Raw genomic sequence first — 12,457 nt, 5'->3', positions numbered from 1 at the left:
TGAAGAAAACATTAATGCATTTATTTGTGTAACAATCTCCACTATTTTTTTGAATACATAAAAATTATATGGTAGGCGCTTCCATGGCCATTCCTGCCGTGTTTTTTCCTAGCACCACCTGTAACTTTCAGAAGGATCTATAGAAATTACAGGATCATTGATCAATTCCAACCTGATATAAACTAGACACTGAAAATAAAGGGTGAAAAAACTCAAAAAGAAAAACTATATGCACAAATGTGTAAATATTACTTTAGACAATGAGCCTTCATTGTACACTGAAATGTATGGGATCATCTAGGACCAGATAACTCATCAGGAGGGATGTGGGATGTAGAATCAACGATCCAGTTCGTATTTGGGTGGTGAATGTGATTAAATTCTTGGCGGAACATTTCCTCTTTCTGCCATTCCTCCCATCTTTCTGCCAATCCATCACCTTCCAACATTCTAACCACTTCAGACATCTTGGGTCTTTCCATTGGTGAACTTTGTGTGCACAGCAAAGCCACTTGAATCAGCTGCTCCACCTCATCATTAACATAATTTCCCCGCAGATCAGCATCAACCAACGTCTCCAACTTCTTCTCTTTTAGAAGCCCTTTCACCTGAGATGTCAGACATGAATTTCAAAGATCATGTTACACAAGTATCAAAATTTTGTTCAATTTAGAAGTGTATGACCATGTCCGTAGCCAAATTATATATATGTTGCATGTAGAAACATCTGATGACCAGTTATTAAACAAAAGAATAAACACATTGGGTGGCCTGCTAGCATGCAGAGCGTTTAGTATTCCTCATCCATGGGGTAAGTTCTGAAACCAGGAAAATGGTCATGCATACAGCATTTGACAAATACTTCATAAGAATTAAACTCGACGTCGCTACAATACTCTGTTCAGATTGCCATCTTTCCACATAAGATTGATCATGCTTGTAAGTGTTGGCAATTGGCACTTGGCACTAATACTAGCCACCAGATGGCATGCCCAAGGCAAGCTGCTAGTATGACAATAATTGACCCATTGATGGAGCTAGTAGTTCATTTTGAGCATAAACAGAACTTGGGTGTCATGGCCTAATGCTCAAGGACCAAGGCTGGTCTGTAGGTAGCAGGTCCAGGGATCAATATTTGGACAAGAAAATGGGACAAAGTTGATGACACTATGATTGATGAGTAGCTGAGAAGTTTGCCAAGGTTGCAGCAGCAACAGATTCAGCCTTTTGACAATTGTCACAAGGCAAATGCACATCATTGTTCCACGTATTAGCAAACACTAACACACTTCCGTATTATGTTTCAACCACAGGCTAAAGCCAAACACGTAACAAGACCCAGGCACATTTCTGTTCAAAATGCATATTAATTCCTATCCCATTAGCAGCATCTGAAAACCCAAAAATCAAAAAGAACATGCTACAATGAAAGGGAGCTGGTAATACTAGAGTACCCTCATTATAAAGAAATCCTTTGGCTACAGAGCTGCAAGAAATAAGATCTAACTATTAAGTAATAGCTATAACAAATTAATATATACATCAGTCAAAATGAAACTTTTGTTATCATGAAAAATGTTTCATCACCGATCAATTATCAAAATCATTTAACATTCCTAGGAATGTTAGAAAATGCATTGCCTTTAACATCTGATGCAAGTCATTTTAGAATGTGGTGTTTCCATTTTTTTTTTTCAGTTTTTTGGGGCCAAAACAAAAAGATAATGATGATAGCATACAAACCCACAAGGCAAAGGCAGTAAATACATACCCAATCAAGCAACATCACATCATCATCATTTGCAAGGCGAGCAAGATCAAAAGCCCTCTGTCCAGTTATCAGTTCAAGAAGCATAACACCATACCCAAAAACATCAGTCTTCTCAGAAGACTTTCCGGTTGATAGGTACTCGGGTGCTATATGCCCAATTGTGCCACGCACTGCAGTGGTAACATGAGTATCTTTGTAGTCCATGAGTTTAGCCAATCCGAAGTCTCCAACAACTGCCTCGAATTCTTCATCCAACAATATGTTTGCAGCTTTGACATCACGGTGAATAATCTTAGGATCACAATGATCATGCAAATAAGCCAGACCTCGTGCAGCACCTAATGCAATTCGCTTCCGTATCGGCCAATTAAGTGGGGGTTGCGATTCTTGACGCTCTATAATGACATATCAATTAGATTATCAGCATTCAATTACAACAGGCCTTTGAGTTTTCACAAACTTCTATAATTAGCCTAAAAATAGAGCAAGTTCCAAACATTAAATCCTGTTATATGTTATCAAAAAATCATAAAAACTTTTAATACAGGCTTGTACGTCCAATACAAAAAAAAATGGTACATTTAACAAGGAACTAATAAATTAATTGAACCATAAACAAACTAGCTCTAATAGAATACGGAGTTGATGCCACACATGAATCATCAAGTTGTAACCAAACATAGGGATGTACATAAATCAAACTGTTTGTAAGCTACTCGAAGTTTGGTTAGATAAAATCTCGACCAAACTCGACTCGATTTCTAAATGAACTAAGTTCGAACTTAATTTTTAGACTTGTTCAGTAAACGAGCCAAACTTGAGCATCATAGCATTCGGTTCGGTAAGACTCGTGAGTTCCGGTCATTTCCAAGTTCATAAGCAGGCTCGTGAACAGTCTCGTTAAATAAACTAAGATTATTATCATAAGAAAAATAAACTCAAACCCTACATATACTTTTGTGCGCCAAACCTAAATTTTTTAAAGTTTAGCTCCATATAGTTTAATTACACTCTTAAAATTTGCATATGTTTGGATCATTAAGATTTAAAAGCTCATCTTTATAAATTTACGAGCAAATTTGTAAATACACTTGTTTAACTAAAATTATTTAGTTTTAAACTTATTAGTTTAACTAAAACTCATTATACATGTAAATAAATTGAACTATTCGTGAACTATTCGAGATTAAACTCGATAAAAACTCGATTCGTCTAAGCTCGTTTGCTAAATGAACCAAGTTTGAGCTTTTTAATACTCGGCTCGAGTTCGAAATGAGTAAAACTCGAGTTCAGATCGAGCTCGAAAAAATTTTAATGAACCAAGTTTGAGTTCTTCAAAACTTGACTCGGCTCAGTTTGTTTACCCCCTAACCAAACATAAACAAAGGAGCCACAAAAAGTGGAGATAAAACCACAGAGGACAGGTCAAAAACTTACCTCTTAAACACGAAGCCACACTTCCATTAACCATGAATGGATAGACAAGCAATCGTTCTGTAGGTGTCATGCAAAAACCACGTAGACGAAGCAAATTCCTATGTACAGCCATGCTGATCATTTCTACTTCTGTTTGGAACTGCAGCTCTCCACCCTGTGTGCGCTCCTCTTTCAGTCTTTTTATCGCCACTAGGGAACCATCAGCTAAGCGTCCCTTATAAACCTTTCCAAATCCACCCCTACCTAAAATTTGTTTGTTGCTAAAATTATCTGATGCAACTTGTAGTTCACGCAGAGAAAACCTTTTAAGCTGTCCAAGATGGACCTCTGGGTCCTCTTCAGCTGTAGAGAAATGCAAGTGAAAATCAATCCTACAGAAGCAAATCAGATGTTAATCAAAATATCTACTACATAAATATACTAACCAGGTACATCAAAGAAATGATCCTGTGGTTTTCTTCGCCGCCAATATGCAAGAGCTAAGGCAGGGGCAGCAAAAAGCAGGGCAGCTCCAGCAGCAACTCCTCCAGCGATAGCTCCAGTAGCGCTGTTACCTGTTGGAATGATATTTCACAAGTACAGAACACCAAATTTGTGCTATTAGCTGATGACAAAAATAACAATCAGCATTTTCCACTTGAGGATACCTAAAGTTTAATGAAACAATTCAACAAACTTTACAGGAAGATATGACCCTAGCGTAAGAATTCAGATCCTAATTGGAAACATAATCATAAGTTCTCAATCTCAATATTGAGAAATGAATTGAAGGATCAAATTAAGTTATGACAAAAGCTCATACCAATTGAAAAAAAAAAGTACAAAAATTAACTGTTCAAAGGAAAATGGTCCAACCTTAAAGTTCAAGTAAAAAATGGAAATCATATGAAGTTTATTCACCCTTTTATTAATTATGAATTCAGAGAGAAGTTGAAAAAAACAAAAATAAATATGAACTAATACCAAATTGCAGATATAAAGGCATCATTCAAGATGCAAATAAAATTCCAACTTCCAACTGAATAATAAAGAAACATAGGAAAATTTAAACAAGGTCTTGGAAATCGAGAAAAGGGTCCAATCGAATTAAAAATTGCAGTAAAAAACACCAAGGCTAAAGTGCAGATATCAACACTAACCACTAGGAGTAGGTGTGGATGGAGTCAATGGAGGAGGAGCTGAAGCTGGAAGTTTATTGAGCTGATTATTGTTAAAACTGCAAAGAAATGCAGTAGTAAGTAAGCATGTTATGTCATCTGAATCCATCAAATTGACACCAAGAAACAGAACTACTCAAAATAAACCTGATGGGAGTGAACAAGGAAAAGGAGCCATTGACAGGAATATCTCCTGTAAGTCTGTTGTTTGAGAGATCCCTGCATGTCAATATAATAACATTCAAACAACATAAGTTGGAGATCTGTTTAACATATAAAACAAAATGCCAATTCATTGATCGTAAAAATATCAAGATCAGAATAACGGTACTCACAGGACTTGCAAGGTTCCAATGGTAGTCAAAGACATGGGAATTGTCTCTGACAAGGTGTTGTTGTTGAGACGCCTATTTCACAGAAAATAAGTTATCATCTCAAAAATAATTATGATCTTGTGTATTACATATTATGCATAACATATGTATGAGCTACTGGAAGTGAAAAGGAAGCCTAATTTTTTGTCGTTGAAAAGCATAATACAACATTTGTAGTCAACACAACCATCATTTCCCACCCTATTTCTCTTCTTTTGTGAGATGACAAAGGAACATCAACTTTTATTTATATATAGACAACCCTAATTCTTTTCTTTTGTGAGATGACAAAGGAAAAGCACTTTGATTTATATATAGACAACTATGTAAGACCTATAACCAAAATACATAATCAACCATTGTTGGGAAGACAAGTCTTCTAAATAGACATGAAAATATGTGAAAATATAATGATATAGTAGAAGCCATATGACTTTGCTAATTACACAAAAATAAAGAAGAAGAGATGCATATTCGTACAAGAAACGGAGTCTTTGAAGCTTGCCCAATGTCACTGGAATTGGACCACTTAGATTGTTCAAGTAAAGATCCAAGCTCACCAAGTTCGTCAAGTTCCCCAGCTCATCCGGAATTTTTCCACTTATGTTATTACTATAAAGTTCCCTGTATAAGAACTTGATTTAGTACAGGTAATTGAAAGATGAAACAAAGAACAAATAGTTTAGTACAATCACATTATACTTAATATAAAAAAATATACCCAGTTCACATTATTCACCATTAAAAACATGCATATATAGATATAAATATTGTTAAATTTAGAGAGTGCAAGGCATATTAAACATTAATTAATTTGAATTAACCACTACGGGCCTAATTATAGGGCCCTATGGGTGGCTGAAACCCACAACTGAACCAGGCTATGATACCATGTTAAGAAAATGGGCTGGGCCTAATTAACCTCAAAGGCGAGCTCAAGCAGGGAGGAGAGCCCAAGGCATTAAAAAAGGCACATTATCCAAAATTAAAGTGAGATCTAACATCATATAATGTGGCCTTAAACTTGTACACATACAAATCTGAATGCATTTATAGGTAGAGTGTGGTATAGACCAAAAAGAGAGATAAAAATGGAGTACAAACACTGGGACATACATGCACACATTTAGTTCAGCATACAAATGTATTCACATGAACATATATGTTGAGCATACCCTTTAGAAGCATTATTCTTCAATTTGTAGTCATAGAAAGCCAGAGTATTCCAATATATTCAAACACATTAAAACAGGCAAAACTTAAAGATAATCCTTGCGAACAAAATGGTAGACTTAGAATTTGAACAAAGAATATCATGCATAAGTAAGTGGAAAAGGATCTTTCAAATGCACAAGGCCTTCAAAAGTTGCAGGCTATGGGGAAGTAAAACATTTAGCCTTTCCCTTGCAACGCAAGCAGGCTGTTTCCTGGTTTGAGTCCAATGCTCCAATTCACAGCAAAGTTGATTAACATGAGCATATACACATATAGGTCAATAAAGGGACTGACTAATTTGCAATCCCAAGCCACCGAGCTTCACCTTTCTTTTCTGATCCCATGAACTTCCATTGCTCCAAATTTAACCCTCAAGTCATTCAGCATGTGAATTTCATATATATTAGCTTAAGGTGACACTAATTTAGGACACAAAAAGGAGTCTGAAACCGACATAAGGGCTCAGAAGACAGAACATGCATTGGTTACAGGCCTCAGACTTCTTTTCTGTTCTAAATTATTCTCATGAAGAATTCATCACAACTAAAAAGTCCTTGATGGACGTAAAAAAAGGTCTGAGAGTTTAATGTCCAGAAAAAGAAGTATATTAGCTCAATAAAAATAAAAATAAAAATAAAAATAAAACTCAAAATTCAAGGACTTAAAATTTATACAAGTATCAAAGTGGACTTGATTAGCCCCTGATTGATGATACCACCCAGTGCTGCCTACCTTATGCTATGTTTGGGAAGAGAGGAAAATAAGAGGAGAAAAATAAAGAGAAAATCTATTTGCTTTCTTTGAGAAATGAAAACAATTTTGTATAAATTTACTTTCTTCAAGAAATGAAAGGGGGTAGAAAACAATCTCTTGTATAATTTTACTCCAAATTGTAGAGAAAGTGAAAGGAAAATATGTGTACCAAAACCTTCATTGATAATGTGTACAAAAACCATTGAGCTAAAATTAAATATTTTTCCGCAATTTTTTTTTTCATATTTCTTTCCCCTTCATCCATACAAAACAGAGAAAATAACTCCCTTTATTTTCACTTTCACTTCCTCCCATATTTCACTTTCTGATTTCCCTTCCTCCCCTTTTCTCCACCAAACACAGTGTAGCATTTAAGGAACCCCTACTAATCATTGAGGTAGTAATATTATATGTGTACAAGCAAATACTTACATTTGATTGATGTAAGCATGACATCACTCAAAATATTTAAATGGTGCAACACAATATTGCATCATTTAAATAATATCAAGTAGTGTATAAGCATGGTTATCTATATTGTTGTTCTACTATTTAAATGATACTTCATCATTTAATTGCAACTCCATATATGCTCTCATACGATGATCCTTATTTAAAATTCAATCCATATCTAACAGAGCAAAATACATATATAAGCGGGAATAGAAACAGAAAAATGTTTATATCTTAAAATCATCAAAACATACAAAACAGTGAAAAAGGCAAAATATGCCATGGCTGGTCATCAATGATAATACACATTGACAAACAAACAACCAACTGAAGCAAACCTCAATATGAGTAAAGTACTACTTACAAGTACTGCAAATTTGAAAGCTGACCAAGCTGTGTAACCAGTTGACCCGATAGATTTGCATTTCCAAGGTCACTAAGTAAACGAAGAGAGAAGCATGTGACCATCATAACTACTTATAATTCATATCATAAGGAAATGGCAAGTGTAAGGCACTATACAAACTTACACTCGAGTAACACTATTTTCACTATTACATGTAACATGAAACCAAGTGCAGGGATTGACAAGGGTAGGATCCCAACTTTGTAGAACATTGTTAGGATCAGCTAAATTGGTCTTCAATGCGTTCAAGGCATCGCCTGTATTGCACAAACAAAAGCAATGAAAGAGAGCCAGAGGCAGATTGCAGATATCAAGAAATTAAAAATAATTCAAACATTCATCACTTATGGTCGAACGGTCATTACGGAAGATCTTCTGGTTACAAACTTATATTTCTTGTCAATGGGAACACATAAAACTTAGCCTAAGTGGGTACCAAAATCACAAACGTCACCAATAGGACACTACACGGATGTAGTTTACAGTTAGTTATTACACAATAAAACGATCAGCTCATACAAGGTCAAGAAAAAATTTCACAAGCTGAAGAAAGTTTCCAAATAGCTATTCAACGAAACATAAGATGGTTTTGTTTTGACAAATACTTCTTGACAACATAGTACCAGATTGTCATAACAGCCAATTCCAGGCAAAGCAATCAGAACAAAAACCCTTGAATTCAAAAAGTCAACATAACCAAATCTCAAAGACCCATGACCAAAAACTTAGTAAAAACTTTGATTTAAAGAAGATTATAGGCATAAACATAAAAACACAAAATCAAAACATACCTTCAGCATTACCAGAAACTCTGTAAACAATATAAAACAGCAAAATCAACCGGAAAAAAGCAAAGCGCCAGATCGCCCACATCTTTCGCTCCATTTAAGCACCCAAATTCATCATAATAAATTCAAAAACTACACGCTCATAATACAGTAATCATAACAACAACAACAGAGTCCTAACTCTGGAGCCCCTTGACTTGGATAGAGGGAATCGAAATATACGTTGACCCAATCAGAAAGAAATAAAATGAGAGAAATCCCAATAAAGTTTTGATGGGTTTACTGGATCGTGGAAATAGGAAGTTTGACGAGAAGGATCTATGAATAAGAAGCTGTGTTTGGTGAGATTTTGAGAGTTTAGAGCTAAACCATGAGAAAATTTGAGAATAACAATAATAGAAGGGAAGAGTTTATGCAAAGTTTTTCTCGGGTTTGGAAATAAGGTCACAGATTGGACTTGGTAGGAAGGCGCTTAGTCAATGGCAATACCTTAAAAAGCAGTGTTTTTAAACCAAACCAGTGGAAGGACTAGGTCGTACTGCTCCAACGCAATTAGTGAATTTAATGACTCAAATCAATGAATTATTAACAATACTATAAATCAATTAAAAACTAGAAACTAATAATAATAATAATAAATTTAATTGATTAATTGTTCATTATTTAAATTAAACTTCTGATTTTTATTAAATTATATTTTTAAAAAATTATTATTTAATTTTTCCAGTAAAGGCAAATATACTAGATCATCTTTTGATTTTGAAAAATATATTAAAAAGTTTATTATATTTTAAAAGTATATTAATAAATCTTTTCATTAATTTTAATAAATAAATATTATAAAAAATTAAAATACTTTTGATAAAAAAAAATAATTAGTAAATATTTTAAAAATTTGATACATCAACTAATAAATTTTTTAAAATTATAGAAATTAATTAGTAAAATATTTAATGGCAAAATTAACTAAAGGATTAAATAATAAAATTTTTTAAAATATTAGATATATTTAAATATATTTTTTAAAATTATAAAATTAATTAATAAATTTGTAACTTAAAATATTTAATTTTAATATTTATGAAATATTATTTTGATATATATATATATATATATATATAAATATATATTCGCAGTTGTGCTATAAAGGAGAGAATGTTCTTTTTCTCAATTAAACTTTTACTATTTGTTAAGTTATTATATTAATAACTTATTTGTTAAATAATATATAAAATTAATGTACTTATTTTTATAGTATTATTTAATAAAAATATTAAATTTTCAAATTTAAAAGTATTAATAATATATTACATAAGAAAGAGTAAGTGAATTTCTTTTGGGTAAATTACATTGCATGCACAAGATATAATAAAATTCAGAATTTAGTTTCTACTTTTTAATTGTAAATAATTTAATTTTTAAATTTTCATTTTATTAACAAAATAGTTCTTCAGTTAAATTTATCATTAATAAATTATAAATTAAAAAAATCAATTTAAATTAAATAGATTAAATTGTTATAAATATTAATATATATATATATGGTAAATTATTGTAAATAGTATATTAAAAATATGAGAACTAAATTATTGTGAAAAGTGAATTTAATCAAACCGATAATTATTATATATTAGCTATACTTATAAATAACAAGCCTTTAGCATAATAGTTGAGTCTTTTACTTAGACTCTTAAAATGTTAAAGTTTTGATCCTTGGTTTCCTTTTTTTATTATTTTTTTAATTTAAATTAATAAAATTATAACGTTCATTTTTATTTAGGAGATTTGAGCCATTCAAAAGTTACCGTAAATTCATATTCAATCAGTTACAAACCTTAAATTTAATCTTCCTCTTCCTTCAGGCCAACTGCCATTCTTCTCCTCTATCGCTCTCCCTTTTCCATGATTGTTCTCTCTCTTCTGTGACCGTTGCTCTCCCTTTTCCATAGCCTTTGCTCTCCTTCTTCCACAGCCATTGCTACTGATCATTGTGGACGGTGCGACTATTGCTCTTGCATGACATTGTTCTTAATCTCGCCTTATTGTAGTTGTTTTGCTAGTTTTCCCTCTATTTCATATATGAATCTGTGGTTGTTTGTATGTAACAAAGTTCTTGGACTGTGGTTGAGCTTGTAATAAATATATTACACTCTTATATTTTGTATTTTTAGATTTATTTATTAGAAATTCTTGATGAATATTTTTCTCAACAATGGAAGAAATTCTTAGATAAGAATGTTTTTATTCAATAGTAATGGAAATAGATATGTTTTTATTGATATAATATTGTGGATGATATTTTATTTTTTAATGTTGTACCATATTATTTGAATCAAGACTTAGAGAAATTTTTCAGAAGGAAAGAATCGAATAACCAAACCAAATCGAACAGAAAATTTTCAGTTTGATTCAATTCGATTATTATCCTTATGCAATTTGATTCGATTTTTAAATTTTAATAAAATTTATTTTTAATTTTTTCAATTCTATTTGATTTTAAATCATATCTGATCGAATACTTACCTCTAGAAGGAACCAGAGATTAAGTTATGAGTTTGGTCAAATATAAAAATTATATTATAAAATACTCAATTATAAAATAAAATAATTTTTTAGTAAAAAATAATTATTATTATTTTTCAAAAAAAATGAAAAATAAATTTAATACATTTCATGCATAAAAATTAAATTGATGGAAAACAATTTGTGCGTAAATGCTTGACTAAAATTGTTATTCAGGAATAAAATATATATTCTTGAAATAAGATATTGTAAAATTATCAGATTACGTCAGCTGTAATTTCAGAAATCTCTTCTGAGATTCTTTTAGCCCAATGTTTTTTTTTTTTTTTTGAAATGCAAGTGCAATAAACCGTCAAATAAGCATCTCATGTATATACGGCCCTAAGGTGAGAAGGAATAGATTATAGCCAATCATTTGGAAGTAAATTAGAAAACATAAACTTTGCTAGGTTGTAGGCTGCTTTGTTAATGTATATGTCCTCAAATAAAAGCAAATTTAGACTAAAAAAAACTAATGGAGCAGCATGAGTAGTGTCACGGTTTCAGATTTTGACACTGGCCTGGAATCGTGTGGTACTTGGTTTGAAATCTTTTCAAGCCAAGTCAGCCAAGCTCTCTACGCGTTCACCTGGACAAAGGAACGTAAAGGTTAGGACCTCCTGTCCCATTCTCGTAAAAACGGGAAATACCACAGTTATCATATGAACATATCATGATCAGATAATTATAGCAACACAAGCACATCAACAAGCAACCAAGCCTAGAGATTTATTGAATGGGCTACTTATTTTATTCCAGGGGCAAAATAGTCATCACACAGTCATGTCAACGATCCATTCCCAGCTTGCAGACAGGGGGGGAACGCCTGCAAGAAGAGAAGGCACAAACCAGGGACTCAACAAGCCTACGGTGGCCAGTCGGGCCCAGCCCTTGCTGGTGGCCAACTAGTCACTCTCCCCTAAAGAGTCTTAAGAACAAGTAGAAGTATAGTGGGAGGAGACATCAATATGTCTGAGGTGACACCCCCCCTTAATAAATAAATAAAAAGGAATTACAAGAAAAACTGACACGGCTCTTTTCTTACTACTAATTTCTACTAATTTATCCCATCATTATTTCCCAAAAATTCTAATATTGGAAAATTATAGTTTTGGTCCCTGAAACTCTATGACCCTGACACTCCCCCACTTAAACGGTCGACGTCCTAGTCGACTGAGCGTTAATGAAGTCCACTATCTTGTGTGCGTATGCCTGTAGACTTGACTCCTTCTCCCAACTGGTTTCTTCAACACCAAGGTCGTTCCACTTAACAAGGTACTCTATGTGTGGCGGACGCCTGGTGGACTGAATGATTCGTTCCGCTAAGATTTCTTGAACTCCTTGATTGACAGGTAGTGCGCGGGTTACTGCTGGTTGTGATGTCATGTTACGGCTTGCATTTGACTCATCGGCATAATATGGCTTCAATTTGCTGACGTGAAACACTGGGTGGACTGTCATCCACTTTAGAGGTTCGATCCTGTAAGCGGCTGGTCCAATCTTGGCAACTACTGGCACTGGTCCTTCATACTTTCGGACTA

General features: G+C 33.2%; 1 protein-coding gene across 1 annotated transcript; it reads right to left on the bottom strand.

Annotated features, from left to right (window-relative positions):
• Positions 1-8,837, bottom strand: LOC110612579 (BRASSINOSTEROID INSENSITIVE 1-associated receptor kinase 1). Its single transcript, XM_043955933.1, has 11 exons — positions 8,358-8,837; positions 7,691-7,823; positions 7,525-7,596; positions 5,220-5,363; positions 4,701-4,772; positions 4,513-4,584; positions 4,348-4,424; positions 3,634-3,762; positions 3,209-3,550; positions 1,772-2,166; positions 1-608 (listed from the first exon to the last, which is right to left on the bottom strand). Exons 1-11 carry the CDS (start codon positions 8,449-8,451, stop codon positions 294-296), a joined length of 1,845 nt encoding a protein of 614 aa, XP_043811868.1. The 5' UTR covers positions 8,452-8,837; the 3' UTR covers positions 1-293.
• Between the last annotated feature and the right edge of the window lie 3,620 nt (positions 8,838-12,457).

This window comes from Manihot esculenta, chromosome 4, assembly GCF_001659605.2.
Source record: "Manihot esculenta cultivar AM560-2 chromosome 4, M.esculenta_v8, whole genome shotgun sequence".
In the NCBI taxonomy this organism is placed as follows: domain Eukaryota; kingdom Viridiplantae; phylum Streptophyta; class Magnoliopsida; order Malpighiales; family Euphorbiaceae; genus Manihot; species Manihot esculenta.
The sequence above is the reverse complement of the archived record's forward strand: the minus strand, read 5'-3'. Positions and strand labels throughout refer to the sequence as shown.

Excerpts from the sequence above, each read along its gene's own strand:
- LOC110612579 (XM_043955933.1), bottom strand. The coding sequence starts at position 8,451 with ATGGAGCGAAAGATGTGGGCGATCTGGCGCTTTGCTTTTTTCCGGTTG. Across the intron at positions 7,824-8,357 it reads AGTTTCTGGTAATGCTGAAG|GCGATGCCTTGAACGCATTG; the intron begins GTATGTTTTGAT and ends TGTGCAATACAG. Across the intron at positions 7,597-7,690 it reads GAAAATAGTGTTACTCGAGT|TGACCTTGGAAATGCAAATC; the intron begins GTAAGTTTGTAT and ends TCGTTTACTTAG.